This window comes from Megascapheus bottae, chromosome 5 (genome assembly GCF_031878675.1).
Source record: "Megascapheus bottae isolate mThoBot1 chromosome 5, mThoBot2.hap1, whole genome shotgun sequence".
Classification (NCBI taxonomy): Eukaryota; Metazoa; Chordata; class Mammalia; order Rodentia; family Geomyidae; genus Megascapheus; species Megascapheus bottae.
In genome coordinates, this window is record NC_143513.1 from 19,775,057 (window position 1) to 19,791,064 (window position 16,008).

The following is a 16,008-nucleotide window of genomic DNA, read 5'->3' on the forward strand; positions in this document are numbered from 1 at the left end:
ATTGGTGGTAAAAGTCTGTCAAAATTCTTCCCAGCCACATCATCAGGATCAGAGTATATGATGAAGACAGGCTGTAGACAGATGTAGCGCTCTAGGCTATCTGGTGCTCAGAGGCCTTGGAGTCCTGGTGATGGTTCTGATGCCTCCTCAAAGATGAAAGTCATTATAGTGACAGCTTAGAATAGGTGGTAGGAGTTGTCATAAGGATGGTCTGTGGGTGGTGATGGAGGCCTGAGTGTCTGAAAGCTGCCCAATAGGGAAGGCTTACGTTCTCGTAACACCCAGGGAGTACTGAAGCAGGAAACTATTGTGATTCTACGTAAAGAATGTCTACATGTCCATACAGTTAGTCTTGCTTGCTCTTATTCTATGAACTCGGACAGGAAAAATGTTTATTCCTGCTTGAAATGGAGATGTTTTACAAGATCTATAAGTGACTTCCTCTTCTGGGTTGCAATATCACTTTAAATACAATAACACTAAAACCTTTATCATATTTTTCATTGATGTGACAGTTTTCTCTACATACTCTTCCTCTATTCCAAATATCTTGCTCATTACCTGGAACATGAAGCAATTAGACTAACATTTATTGCCTGAATGGCCTGAATCAGCATTGGATTAGATTAAATACTAAGTAAGGAAAAGCTGAACTAAGCTGGCATCCTGACCTTTCAAACAAGGCCAGGCAAGAAAGAAAGTCATAATTGTGCCAGTGCTGGGAATACAAACAGGCAGACTGGCAACAGGGCAGACCAAGGAGCCACAGCATATAGCATGGTCATATAAGTCTAATTACTAAGTGATCCAGGCTCACGCAATGAATGAAAGTCTAATATTGGAACCAATGATACTCCAAGGAGAGATCTCCAGGAGAGAAGAATCCACCTGGCCCTTGCGTACTGAGTTTACGATGCTGTCAAAAGAAATCAGGAGGAGAAGAAGGAGGAAGAGGAGGAGGAGGAAAATGAAGAGGAGGAATTTAATATCCATTGAGGTAGAACTGTAGTTTATTAGTAAAGCAAAGCCAGGGCAGACATGTACATGGGCATATCTGATAATAAGTGGATGAGTGTCCTAATATTGAGTATTTACAGTGAAAAAGTAGGCTGGAGGGTTAGTTCCAATTCTCCTTGGAGTATCATTGGTTCCAATATTAGACTTTCATTCATTGCGTAAGTAAGATAATGAATGTCAATGGTTTAGCAGCATGCCCAGCACATAGGTGTACATTCAATATCTAGTATCTTTTTGTTACTCTGGCTATGGTTTCTAGTCTGCCTTCAGCAGCAGTCTATGTCCTTCAGGGGAACATCACTGCCCTCTTCATTCAACTGAAATTCTGGAACCAACATTGGAAAGTGCCCACAGGTGAAAACTACATATTCCACATTCAGAATTCTCCTTGTCACTTAGGTATTTGATATTATCCACTTTTAAGTGCCCAGTATGTTACATAGTTTATGGAAGTAGATGAATTATTTTTAGTAAATCAATTATTAATAAATGACTTTTAGCAGCCAAATTATTAGGCAGAAGTAAAAGTTTGCTAATTGATGCAAAAAAGATTCCATTCACAGTCTATTATAGTGCCATTTTAGTGTTTGGCATAAATATTTTGTACAGTTAAATCAAGATGACTATAAAATACTCTATTTTAAGTAACAGAGTCAACACTAAAGAATCAACACTTACATTTAGCAAATCTGAAGGGAAATTCAATGCCTTATATGGAAATCCTTTGCTAGCATGATTTGCTGTCGTAACTGCCTTTTAAAACTCAAACAGAATTTTAATTATAAGCTATGGTTACATGGAATTAGCATACAAACCACAGAAAAATAATCAATTAGGCAATTATAAGAAATGTATTAACCTCATTAGGATTCAATTCCTTGACAATAGTTGAGAGATTTACTTTCATTGCTGAGTCATTTTTATTGAAGTACACATATACACACATAATATATATAACTTATATTGTCTAAACTAAGGATGTGACTAAATTATATTTTTCTTTCAACTTAAAAATCAGATGAAGTTGCGACACAAATACATAGTGGGAAAACCCACTATGATCCTGAGCATGCTGCTGTTTCACTCTTTCATCTTTTTGAAATCATGCTTGCAAGAATGTTGAGCCTTGATATTATACTTTCAATGTAAAAATTTCATTGAGGTTATGCCAAAAGTTTATGGCTCTCAAGGACCTCTTCTAGACTTCTTTTTTGTCTACATACAAATTTCTAGAATAATAATAAGTGAGGTGCTAGTGGTTCACACCTATAATCCTAGCTACTCATGTGGCTGAGATCTGAGGATCTAGTTCAAAGCCAATTTAGTCAAACAGTTCCAAAAGACTCATCCTCAATTAACCAGCCAAAGGACAGACGGAGAGGTATAGTTCAAGCTCTACCCTTGAGTCAAAAAGGCTAAGTTCCTGAGTTCAAGCTCCACTACTGGCACAGAAAAAGAAAAAGAAAAAGTGTGTAGTGGAAAAGAAGAGGCAATGTAATTGCTCAGAAACTCTTAAATTTAAGATTTACAAAGGAAAACTAGTGCTTGGATTTCTGGTAGTAAAGGCTGGGGGAATCTCAAAGATAAACAAGATTAAGACCTCAGCCTAGTGTTTCCAGCTTCTTATCACCATCAGATTAAGAATTCAAACATGGCCAGGTGCCAATGACTGATGTCTGTAATCCTAGCTACTCAGGAGGCTGAGAACTGAGGATCTTAAATTCAGTATCAGCCCAGATAAGAAAGTCATTTAATTTCCTTACAAATGGGGCAATGTCATTCTTTCTGGCAGCAGCATGGAATTCCACTGTGGATACCACATCTTGTTGATTTACTCATCAACTGAGGGGCATCTGGGTTGGTTCCATATCTTTGCTATGGTAAATAGTGCTGCAATGAAAATCATTGGGCTAGTGGATTTAGTATGTCCTTGTTTCTGAACATTTGAGAAAATGCCAAGGAATGGGATTGCTGGGTCACAGGGGAGCTCTGTGTTTAGTCTTTTGAGGAACTGATATATTGCTTTCCATAGTGGTTGAATGAGTTTGCACTCCCATCAACAGTGTAGTAGTGATCCCTCCTGGCCACATCCCCTCCAGCATCTGTTGTTACTAGATTTCTTGATCCTGGCCCTTCTAACTGGAGTGAGGTAGAATCTCAAAGTTGTTTTGATTTGCATTTCTTTTATGGCCAGAGATGTCGAACATTTCTTCATGTGTTTATAGGCCATTCTTATTTCTTCTTCAGAGAAGACTCAAGTCTTTGGTCCATCTTTTAATGGGATGGTTGTTTCTTTGGAGTTTAGTTTTGGAGTGATTCAATTTTTTGAGCTGTTGATATATTTTAGATATGAGGCCTTTGTCCATTGTATAGTTAGTGAAGATCTTCTCCCACTCTGTAGGCTTTCTAGTTAATTTGCTAGCTATATCCTTTGCCATATAGAAGCTCTGCAGTTTAATGCAGTCCCACTTTTCCAGACTTTCTATGCTGCTGTCAGAAAGAACAACATTGCCCCATTTGTAAGGAAATGGAAAGACTTAGAAAAAATCATATAAAGTGAAGTAAACCAGACTCAAAGGAACATAGGCTCAATGGTTTCCCTCATTTGTCATAATCAGTAAAAACCTTGGGTTCTCCTAGCAGAGATTTACAATAGAACAAAACTTAGATACATAAGGCCATATAGTATGACACTAAAAGAAAGGACCTCCAGGATATTGAAACAAAAGCCACATAATGAGTGATTGTTGTCTTTAATGTACTATGTTATCTCAACTCTTTTGCTCTCCCTTGGTTATCTCATATTATTACAGTATTTTACCTTGTTATCTGATATACTGTATATATGTGTCTTTGGTTATTTGAAATAGGATAGGGAAGGGGAGAAAACAAAATGAGGGGTGGGGGTGAGAGTAGGGAAATGGGGACCAAGATATGAGAAAGGGTATCAATGTATGTGAAGTAATGTACCTTCTATCTGGTGAATATAATATAACCTTTTTATTAATTACAATAAAAATATATGGAGAAAAAAAGAAAATAAGGAAGAATAAAATAATAAATTAAATTTGAAAAAAAAAGAAAGTCATCTTAAAAAATACCAAAAAGCCAGACATGTAGCTATGGCTTAAATGGTAAAAACAAAACAATGTCCCTAGAGGTCTAGGGACATTGCCCAGGTCCTGATTTCAAGCCCCAGTGTGTCTTTAACGCTCATGTCATGCATAAGGAACAGGAAATATTTCCCTTTTTTTCTATTTTTCCCTTTTTTAACTGTTTTACTAAAATAAGTCCTTGCTAAAACATTTTTTAATCAGACAAAGTAAGATATTAGGAGGAAGTTTTCTTTTAGAGCAAAAATGCAGGCTTAAGAGTATAATTAACTGAAAATTGCACTACATCACCCAAGATGTTATGGGTAGTGTATAGACAATGAGTTAAGGAGGGGCAAATAATTTCAAGAATGAGGCACAATTTTTCCAGAATAGGGCTTACTTCCCTTTTGTCCATTTTTTTGTTTTTGCCACTACTGGTGCTTGAACTCAAGGCCTGGGCACTGTCCTTGGACACTTTTGCTCAAAGCTACTGCTCTGCCACTTGAGCCAGAGCACCACTTCCAGCTTTTTCTGAGTATGTGGTACCCAGGAATTGAACCTAGGACTTCGTGCTTGCGAGGCGAGCCTCTACCACTAGGCTATGCACCTGGGCCCCCTTTTGTCCTTTTTATTTTATTTTATTTTATTTTATTTATTTTTTTATTTTTTTGCCAGTCCTGGGCTTGAGCTCAGGGCCTGAGCACTGTCCTTGGACTTTCTTAAGGCTAGAGCTCTACCACTTGAGCCTCAGCACCACTTCCGGCTTTTTTCTATGTATGTGGTACCAAGGAATCGAACCCGGGTCTTCATGCATGCTAAGCAAGCACTTTAACCACTAGGCCAAACTCCTGGCCCCTGTCCTTTTTATTTTAACTGTTAACAAGACAAAGTGGACTAACAGAATCAAGCAAACACAATTCTACCCACATGGGTACTTCTCAGTAACTGTATATGCACAGTATGTTACTTAACTTCTCTGAACCTGGACATAATAATGCATTTCTTCGCAGTGCTGTTGTGGAAATTGGGACTTAATGGTGTTGGTCACACTTTTGTGGAGTCCTTTTATGGGGTGTTCAGATATCTCTTAGTACCAGATGTGTGATGGGAGTAACCAGTTTTGCAAGGCTAATAATATGGAGACACCATTATAACAAAACAAATGACAGTCGTCATCTCCACTAGCCATGTTGATCCCAACTGGTTTAGGATATCTTGGGCATTTTACCATTTGAGAGGTTGTATGATGTCTGTCTTGTAACGTAACTGCTACTGTGTCAACCTCTGGCTGCCATATAGTTTATCATTTTCCCTCTATGTCTATCTAGCCTGTTAACTGAAAGACTCAAAAGTCCAATGCAAGTCTACATCTTCTGGCTTCTTCCTTCATGTCCAAGTTTCCTTTTGCACTGGTGTAGATAAGAAGTGAGTATGAATAGATTTGTAGAAAACACCAGAAAGCTGGGCTCTGTGGCTTATGCCTGTAATCCTAACTACTCAGGAAGCTAAGATCTGAGGATCAAGTTCAAAGCCAGCCTGGGCACAAAAGGACCTGAGACTCTTATCTCCAGTTAACCTCTAGAAAACAGGAAGTGGGGCTTGGTTCAAGGGTAGGGTGGTAGCCTTGAGCTAAAGAGCTCAGGACAGTGCCCAGGCCCAGTTCAAGCCCCATGACCAGCAGGGAAAAAAAGAAAGAAAGAAAGAAAGAAAGAAAGAAAGAAAGAAAGAAAGAAAGAAAGAAAGAAAGAAAGAAAGAAAGAAAGACACTGGAAATAGTTTCCCACATCTTTAAAACAGATCTTATATACTATACAACCATAATAACAAAAACAGCATGGTATTAGCACAAAAATAGACCAGAAGATTGATAGAACAGAAGATCCAAAAATAAAACCACATATCTATAGTCAACTTATATTCGACAAAGAAGCCAGAGATATACAGTAGAATAAACACAGCCTCTTCAATTATTGGTGCTGGGGAAACTGGGCAGCCACATGCAGAAAACTAAAAATTGATCTCAGCCTGTCAAAATGCACAAACATTAACTCAAAATGGGTCAAAGACCTCAATATCAGATCTAAAACTCTGAAACTGCTACATGACAGAGTAGGAGAGACACCCAAACTCATAGGTGTAATGCCCAAGCCCCAGGACGACCACCAAGAGACTACCAAGACAGTCAGACATTCTGAAATGCAAAAGCAAGGCTTTATTCAGGTGGGCTAGCTCCTGGCCTCTGTCCTAAGCATCCTCAGAGGGAGCTCAGGAGGAGGCAGCGACCTGCATTTTTACAGGGCTTTTAAAGGCAAAGACCACAGATTTACAGCAACACAGCAGTCAGCTACTAGAGTGAGATAAGGTAGGGGTTAGGGACATTTCAGGGCAGTGGAAGCTAATGAGAGTTTGCCTTGCCAGTAGAGTCCTAATTAGCTGTCTGAGGGTAGTTTTATGGCTTTAGAAAACAAATGCCATCCCTTGAATTTACATGAGTTCTGATTAATTTTAACACAGACAGGTCAGTTCCTGGGGCATAATGGCACCACAATTTTGTTTCTTTAATTTATGTGCACTTTTGGGTCACTCATAGTTTACATAAACAACAAGATGGTTGCTGCTTCAGAATGGGGGCACTCTTCTTTTTTTTTTAAGCTCCTCAATAGGCACAGGCAAAAACTTCTTAAACAGAGTCCCAGGGTCACAACAGATTGGAGAGAGACTCGACAAATGGGACTACCTAAAAATAAAAAGCTTCTACAGCCACTAAAGTAGAAAGACAGCCAACCAACTGGGAAAAGATATTTACCAATAATACATCAGACAAATGTTTAATATCCAATAACTACAGAGAACTTAAGAAACTAATCCCCTCCAAACCCAACAAACCAATCGCTAAATGGGCAAGGGAACTAAAGAGACACTTATCAGAGGAAGAGGTAAAAATGGCAAAGAAACCTATGAGAAAATGCTCATCATCCATGGTCATAAAAGAAATGCAAATAAAAACAACCCTAAGATACCACCTTACCCCAATCAGAATGGCCAATATTCTGAACTTGGACAACAACAATTCCTGGCAGGGATGTGGAAAAAGAAGAACCCTACTGCACTGCTGTTGGGAATGTAAACTAGTACAACCATTCTGGAAGGCAATTTGGAGGTTCCTGAAAAAAACTAAAAACAGACCTTCCCTACAACCCTGCCATACCTCTCCTAGCATCACAACCCAGGATATGATAAGGACACCTGCACAGCCATGTTCATCACTGCACTGTTCACAATAGTCAAGTGATGGAACAACCCAGATGCCCCACTATAGATGAATGGATACAAAAACTGTGGTACATATATACAATGAAATTCTACATAGCCAATAGACAAGATAAAATAATGGCATTTTCAAGTAAGTGGATGAATCTAGAGCAAATCATGTTGAGTGAGATAATCCAAGAGATAATCCAAGAAAAAAAAAGGCGCATGGTCTCCTTGATATGTGGATATTAGATCCAAACCGTACAAGAGCTATGACTCAATACTCAGGTACTCAAGGTCATTGAGATGAAGTTGGCGCTATATAGTTATATAGACACATAAATCTATGATGGGACATACATTCTATAGACATACTGATATATAATCAATACGTATCTATGACATACAAACTCTCCGCTTAATTTTAATTTTGTTCTTAAACTTATATGCCAGTGATTGCATACAGAGATTCCATTCCTGATACTTATTTGTTAAACTTGACATTTGAAATATGATATAAAAATCAGTACTACTAAAATATTTTAATAATAAAAGGAAAAAAGATCTTATAAAAGCACCAAAATACTGGCAGCCATAATAAAGCACCACATTTCTTATTGCCCATTGTGTGCCAAACACCATTTGATACTGTTTCCCACAACAGTACTACAAGATATTCATTATTTTATCTCTAGGTTCAGAGAAGATAAGTAACATATCATGCATGTGCAAAGACTAAGAAGCATAAGCAGGTAGAATTGGGTCAGCTTGATTCTGGTTTTTTTTTTTTTTGCCTTGTAACAGTTAAAACAAAATAAAAAGCTTCTCATGAAGGTTCCCCTGTAATCAAGAATAGATTCAGATTTTGTGGAGTATAAGCTTACATGTAAAGTAGAGAGCTTCAAAGGGATTCCAAATTTACATTGGGTTACATCTTAAATGCTCTTCCAGCAGGTAGATTAGAAGGCTGCTTTACCTGTCACTTGCTGCTGTTAAAAGAACCCCAAAAGTCAATCACATAGAAGAGTTTAAGGCCTCCACATGTTTTTCATGAGCATACACACAGACCTGAGTATGCACATGGCCGTCTAGATTTTCAAGACCCTGTGGCCGTCTCATGCAATATGATCACTAATTATAGGTGTCATGTTGTCTGGGTAAGGGACACCTAGACACCTAGTAAAATATTATTTATGGAAATGTCTGTGAACATTTTGCCAGAAGTGTCTGGATCAGCAGGCTGATCAAAAAGAAAATATATTCACCCTTCACCAAGTTAGGCTAGCAGCATACCATCTATAATAAGAGTGGAGAAAGGGTAAATTTACTTTGTCTTCTAGAACTCTGACATCCATTCTAATCCTGGACATCAGAACCCCAGATTCTCAGGCCTTTGAACCTTATAACTTTCATCAGCTGCACTCAGTTTCTCAGGGCCATACTGGGGGATAGGACATTGGCTCCTCTGGTGTGTGGGGCTTTGAACTCAGATTAAATTACATTACCAGCTTCCCTTCTTCTCCAGATAATAAATCAGTTGCCATGATAAATCTCATCTTCTGTACATAGTTGTCATTCTTATTGTATCCTTACACACCCATTTGTTTCCATCTTTATGGGTTCTGGAGCTTTGAACTCAGGACCTCTTATTCTTGCTTGGTTTTGTTTTTTTCTGTTTTTATTGTTCAGGGCTGACACTCTACCACTTAACCTACACCATATTTTCAGCTTTTTATTGGTTCGTTGGAGGTAAGAGTTTCTCGAATTTTTCTGCCCAAGCTGGCTTCCAACTGCAATCCTAAGATCTCAGCCTCCTGAAAGAAGTATGAGTCCCCAGAGCCCAAATTTTCTTCTTTTTAAATGTTAGTGTAATCACTGGTAAAGCTGCCTTAAGTATCTACAGATCTCATATTTATTTATTTTTGTTTCTATCAAAACTCTTGCTGAAAATGCTATTTTCACAAAGCAAGTTCCCAGAATGGAGCTTCAAGGCATGATGTGACAGGTCAAATGCTAAAAAGCGCCTCAGGAATGCGGGGTTTTGTCTCCTGTTCTGCCTCCTCCAATGACTGCTAAGCTTGCATTTTCACTGCTGTCTCAGTTGTAATGTTACTGGCTTTTGAGTTTCCCACAAATCTGGGATAAAGAAGGGATGAGAGCAACTTAAAATGCTGTCTTTATTCTTACTGAGATACAATCTTTTCAAAATAAATATTCCTTGGATTGTTTCATACTTTTGGTTAATCTCTAGCATTCTAAACAGTTGATTGTGACAATTTCCTTTTATGAATGAATATATTTTCAGAAGGTCTTAATTTGTCATTCTGGAAGTAAAGGTCACATTTATAATTCATACACTATAAAACATATAAATGACTATTTCATTTTTTGGCTAAAAGTTACACTACCATATCTGATAATTGGAGGAATTCTCACTGACTAGTTTCTGGCTTAGCCAATTAAGTTTGTTATAAATTTCCTCCACTAATTAACACTTCCTTTGCTGGGCAATGTCAGACATACCATATCAAGGTCTATGGCATAGCTGACACAGTGACTCATACCTATCTATAATTTGAGCACTTCCTGAGGTTGAGGCAGGTGGATTTTGAGTTTTAGGGCCAGCCTGGACTACATAGTGAATTCAAAGCCAGTCAGAGCTGCATAGACTATGTCTCAACAAAAATCAAATAAATATTCTTGGCCTTTATTTTTGCTTTATCAGGTTGGTGCAGTTAGTGAAGAGCTATTCTTTTTTCTTTTCTTTTTCTTTTGCCAGTCCTGTGGCTTAAACTCAGGGCCTGAGCATTGTCTTTAGAGTTACTCAAGGCAAGGGCTTGACCACTTGAACCATAGGACCACTTCCAGCTTATTCTGTGAACATGGTACTGAGTAATCCAACCCAGGGCTTCATGCAAGCTAGGCAAGCACTCTACCATTAGGCCACTACCCCATCCCTGATGAAGAGCTATTCTTAAATGTCATTTTTACATGTGAAGAGATGAAGGGAGCTTATTACATTTAAGTAACTGTAAGCTACAAAAATTTGTTCCCCTAAATGTATATCCACATCTACGTATTTGCAACTTGATTTATCCTTTGTTCTCCAAAATACCTATGACCATCTCAACATTATCTGGGGGTAAAAATATTATAGACAGGGAGTCAGTGGGGTCAGACAATAGAATCAACTTGTTAAAGTTGAAATAACTCATTTTTATTACTATTTCAAAACTAAATTTATGTGAATACATCAGTAGTCTCCCAACCTTGAAAGTGGTCTGCTCTAGTTACTGATCCTGAATTTTAAGCTGAGTGACCCTCATAGTAAACTCCAGCACCACAATCTTTTCTCTGCGTCTCTGCTTTTCCCCACCTTTTGCCATCTTTGTAAACTTTCTTTTCCTGCAGATCTACATAAATAGACTAAATATGGGTTGCTGAGTCCCTTGTACCTACTTTCACTAAAATTGTTACTCAATAGATCACCAACATTCCCCTGTCCAGTTTCCAAATATATCTGATACTCTTTACTTGAGCTGATAACCAGCTTTCTTGGGTTAAGACGTTTAACCTTTATCCAATAAGCTGAACCTGTAAGACCCCTAAAGAGCAAATATAGAATAAGCTGAAGCTGGCCTATTGCCGCAGAACAAAAACAACTGTAGGGCTCTATCCTATGAATATCTGTGAGTGCATAGAGTGGTAAGTAATTTGTGGAAAGCAGAGATGGGCTAAATTGACATTTCAGAAGGCAATAGACTGCAATGAAGTTTGATGAGTTCAAGTAAACATGTACAGCAAATCTCCATATGCTTACTTTTAAAATGCAGTTTTAGGATTTTTCTCCAGGAAGGGCATATTTTATGTTGCCCAAAGTTGTTCCAAAGTTTTTCTACTATTTGATTAAGTTCAATGAGACAGACTATTCATTCCAGAAGTTAGGCTAAATAGACTTATTTCTCCCACAGAGATAGCAAAAATAAACAGTGCTTATGTCTGCATCCCATCCCAACAGAGAGACTGTACAAGTATTCTGTGGTGGGTTTTATACTCTAAATATGGCTGGGAGCACTGAGATCCAGTTTATAGTAATCTTGTTCTGGGAGAAAAAAAGGACATTACATGAATTGTTCCATACATGACTTCCCTATCTCCGAGTGTTGCATTTTACAGCTATTCTGAGAATGACCAGCAGAAAGGGAAGATCCGGGTTGGTTAAGGCCACCCTGGAACCTGTTTTCTTGCAGATATATTTTCAAGGTATCAATTCTGAAGGACACAGGAAATTCTTCATTTCATCTTGGACATGATGAGGGAGGAAGGGAGAAAGAAAAGGAAGGGACAAAGATGGAGAAAGAGAGAGACAGAGAGAGAGAAGCGGGCTAGGTGTAATCTTCAAAGGGTAATCCTCCAGTGGTCTACTATTCTAACTAGGCACCACTTCCTAAAGTTTCTAAAATTCTCAAAATAATGACATCAGCTGGGGATCAAGCATTAAAAACATGATCTTGTGGACAATAGTTCATATTTAAATCTTACCATTGCATTCCTGTATCCCAATCACTCATAGCCATTCATGATGAATAATGTGTTCAGTCCATCTCCAAGTGTCCTGAAAGTTTTAAGACATTTTCGAATCATTGTTCAAAAGCCCCAAGTTTAAAGTCTTGAGAGTAAAAGCAAGCTCATAACAATTAAAAAAAACAAGTTATATACTTCCAATATGCAATAACATAATGAACGCTTCCATTCCAAAAGGAAGAAATGGAGCATAGAAAAGGGTTTCATTTTCAGCCGGGTATAGTGGCTCACACCTGTAATCCTAGCTACTCAGAAGGCTGAGATCTGAGGATCAAGGTTCAAAGCCAGCCCAGGCACAAAAGGACCTGAGACTCTGATCTCCAGTTAACCTCTAGAAAACAGGAAGTGGGGCTTGGCTCAAGCCTAGGGTGGTAGCTAGTCTTGAGGTGAAGAGCTCAGGGACAGTGCCCAGGCCAAGTTCAAGCCCCAGGACCCCCACACACAAAAGAAAAGGGTTTCATTTTCAAAATCAATTGAAAGGTTGCTGACATTATGCCATCTCAGCTTACCTATAAAAATTTTAAACAGAGAGAGTAGGAGAAGGGAAAGTGGGAGAAAAGCATGGGAAGGGGTATCAATGTTCAAGAAGTAATGTACCTGATGAATGTAACTGACTGTAACCCCTCTGTACATCACCCCAACAACAAAATAAAATAAAGGAGAGGAAAAAGGCAGAAATGAGGGAAAACAAAGAGAATGATGAGAACAGAAAGAGAAGAATAAGAAGGAATACACTGGCTGACTTCTGAAGAGACAGACTATTACAGATCAAGAACCAAAATTATCTTAGGCTATTTGGGGAGCCTCCTTTTATTGTTGGTATTGTAGTTTAAACTCAGGGCCTCACTTAGTAACTAACACTAGAGTCATGCCTCCAGGTCTATATTTTGTCAGTTATTCTGGAGATAAAAATCAAATTTATCTGGCAGTGCTGGCTTTGATTCACAAAAGATTTTAGCTTCCCAAGTATCTAGTTTTATAGGCTTGAGCCAGCAGTGCCCAGCTTATTTTAGGTCATTTAGTAATCATTTATCTTCACTTTTGAGTCTGGCCTAACATCATTAAGCTTAGAAAACCTCTAGCTTCTGCCTTTCTGAAGTTAAAAATGCTATTTAACATTACATACTTTCAAGACCAAAAAAATGGTATCAACATCTAAAACCTGTAAATTACTCACCATTGTTGTAGCCTGCCTACCTGATATTCTTATTTGGTAAACAGATTGATTTGATGATTATATTCTATGATGATAAAAGTTCACATAACCTCTTCACAGTGGTACATGACATTCAGACTGAGTTAAATCTGTGTTCTGAGACTGTAGGCACTCATTTGGCTTAAAAGAAACTAATTTCTCTAAAGTAAAGTTGTGATGTAGACTATAGCGTACATTGTTTTACATACAAGCATGATCCTATAAAGTCCTATGTAGATCTAAGTAAGAAATTAAGAAGATATGTAGAAATTTTAGGATGAAAAACATACAATATCAGATAATCCTTTATATACTCAAACACCAAAAACAATAAAACTGTTGTTACAGAAAACATCTCCCTGCATAGTAGGCTAGAGGTCTATGTTCCCTTAGAAAACCAAGCAAAACCTAACTGGAGACACATCCAATCTCCGTTTTACAGAGTTAAGCCTATCTTTGAGATTGTGTGCTCTTGCAATCTGAATCCCAAGCAAATAAATTTTGTGCTCCGGGTAGTAAACCTTTTTCTTGCAGTACATCTTAAATAACTAATAAATCCGAAGAAGCAAGTTCACAAAGTGAACACCTGTATTCCTAGCTATTTAGGAAGCTGAGATCTGAGGATCACAGTTCTAAACCAGCCGGGACAGAAAAACTCCTTAAGACATTGATCTCCAATTAACCATCAAAAAAGCTAAAGTAGAGCTGCAGCTCAAGTGGTAGAGTGCTATCCTTGAGCACGAAAGCTCAGGGACAGGACCCGGGCTACGAGTTCAAGCCCCAGTATCAGCACCAAGAAAGAAAAGGGAAGGCAGGCAGCAAGGTTAGGTTCTGAGACAATTCCCCAGGAGCTTCCATTCAGGAGAGATTGTAGTGTGTTCACCTGCCCAGTCATTCAAAATAGATAATCCTGTGACCTAAACTCGGGAAATCCCTTTCACAGGCACGTGTGACCTCGGACCAACTCCCAAACAGTAAACAGACCTCGGGGCTCTGGGACCAACACGAATACCAGTAGCACCAGCTGCACTGGCACTACCACGCACGGTAGGGGGGCGGGCCACGCACGGTTGGGGTGCCACGCACGGCCGTGACGTACAGGCTCCGCCCCCTGCTTCCTCCAATCTGCCCCGCCCCTCCCCTGGGCGAATATTCGCGCAGGCTCCGAGACTGGCCAGGGCTCAGCCGCGGACACGGTTCACCCGCAACGTCTCTCACTCACTCCGGAGCGCCAGAGCGGCCCGCTGCGGGCTTCGTCGTCTCCCAGCCGTGCAGGCGGCGCCACCCGCTCGGAAGCTGGGCTCAGACTTGCAACCGCAGCTCCGACCGCCCCCCTGTCTGTCGTTATCGGAATCCGCCCCCCCCCCCATACCCCGTCCCCGCGAGCTCGGGGAAGCGCTAGGCCCTCGCCCGGCTCGGCGAGACCCCCTGGCGTCCACCGCGCAGTGGGAGTATGGCAGCCTCTGGGGTGGAGAAAAGCGGTAAGAAGAAGTCCGAGAAGAAACTTGCTGCTCGAGAAGAAGCTAAATTGTTGGCTGGTTTTATGGGCGTCATGAATAACATGCGGAAACAGGTACCGCCTCTGTGGGAGTGACGGCCGGCGGGGTGGGGGGCGCAGGGGTCGGGGGCGCGGGCCCCGGGGGTGGCGGACCCTCTTGTCCTCGCTGGACCGAGCGGCATCTGGCGGGAGCGGAGGGTGGCGTTGGACGGTTCTCGAGCCGGAGCCCCTGCGCCGCCGCCGCCGCTGTGGCCTGCGAGTCCCACTCCTGGGGGGCCGCGGGCTGGTCGGGCCGAGGGTGTGGGTTGTGTAACAGACCGCTCTGCCCTAGTTATCTCTTTGTGAAGCGAGCCGCCTGCCATTTGGCGAGTCCTCCTCAAGGTGGGTTGAGATCTGGGCGGGCGGGGGGGGGGGGAGGAGTGGAGAAGTCGGCGTAGCCCAATCCGCAGCCCCAGAAGGGGACACGTCCTGCTGGCCTAGGCATCTGCTACTCTTAACCGAGCGTCCCCGCCCCCACCGCCTGTGTTACCCAGGTGGAACTAGTGTTCCTGTACGTGTTAATTTAGAGCAGAAACAGCCATTGGTAAATCCCATCCTGGAAAGGACGCGGGGCGCCCCTGTGATTAAAGAGGACGTCTTTGTTCTGTCTTTTGATGTGTGGTGCTTTCTTGAAAGTCTGCAGCAGGTCCGTGGCGAAAGGTGGGTTCTGAAAAGAAAGGGTTTGAGCGGTGGAAAAGGTGATAGGTTATCGATTCTGGGGTGTGTGTGTGTGAGTGCGCGCGCGCGCGTGTGTTCATTTCATGACATCGAATCCACCCCTCAGCGTAGAAAAGTCGTTTACTTACTTTCTGATTCTCTTGTAGAAAACATACACGTAAGGAGATGGTGGATTGTTTCGGTTTTGTTGATTGTGGTCCTGTTTTTCAAGAAGACAAAGGTGATGAATGTGAGCAAGACTGAGAAACCTAGTTCCTACCTTATCTGTTGATTTTGCTGGGAGTGTGAAGAGTAAGAGAGGAATTTAAGGTGTTTTGTTTTTTCGTGAAGACTTTAACTCTTGGTTTCTTCATGCAGACGCGGGCAGCAGAGATTGTCTTTGTTCAGCAGCTGCTAGCAGAGTGTACTAATTCAGTGGCTTTCTATGGGGATGTCTAAATCTCCCCTAGCCCTTGTGCTGAAGTGGCTGTGAATAGCTCGATTCATGATTTTATATAATTTTTTCGTGCTATTCGCATTCCTGCTCTTTCATGTAACCATTTTGTATTGCTGGAGTGTGTTTGGCCTGAAAGAGTAGTTGCACACCGTTACCAGTGCTTAAAATTGGGAAAGATTCCTTGATGGAAACTTCTCCCCAAACGTATCTTTAT

General features: G+C 40.6%; 2 protein-coding genes across 8 annotated transcripts in view; one reads left to right on the forward strand and one right to left on the reverse strand.

The window, feature by feature from the left end:
* Positions 1 to 14,453, reverse strand: part of Hycc1 (hyccin PI4KA lipid kinase complex subunit 1) — a 153,684-nt gene extending 139,231 nt beyond the window's left edge. For 5 of the 6 annotated variants that reach the window (XR_016535498.1, XM_090332752.1, XM_090332751.1 and 2 more), the window contains exons 1-2: positions 14,128 to 14,204; positions 11,907 to 11,979 (exon numbers count right to left, since the gene is read on the reverse strand). Coding sequence is in view for 5 of the 6 variants with exons in the window: in XM_090332752.1 (XP_090188878.1) it covers positions 11,907 to 11,941 (35 nt within the window). In the remaining variant the exon portion in view is untranslated. Of the gene's footprint in view, positions 1 to 11,906; positions 11,980 to 14,127; positions 14,205 to 14,365 lie in introns of those variants that run through there. The other variant, XM_090332747.1, reaches the window with a different exon arrangement.
* A 22-nt stretch (positions 14,454 to 14,475) lies between these two features.
* Klhl7 (kelch like family member 7) overlaps positions 14,476 to 16,008 on the forward strand; it is a 46,793-nt gene continuing 45,260 nt past the window's right edge. The window contains exon 1 of one of the 2 annotated variants that reach the window (XM_090332744.1): positions 14,476 to 14,716. In XM_090332744.1, the coding sequence (XP_090188870.1) occupies positions 14,597 to 14,716 (120 nt within the window). In that variant the 5' untranslated portion in view covers positions 14,476 to 14,596. Of the gene's footprint in view, positions 14,717 to 15,255; positions 15,341 to 16,008 lie in introns of those variants that run through there. The other variant, XM_090332745.1, reaches the window with a different exon arrangement.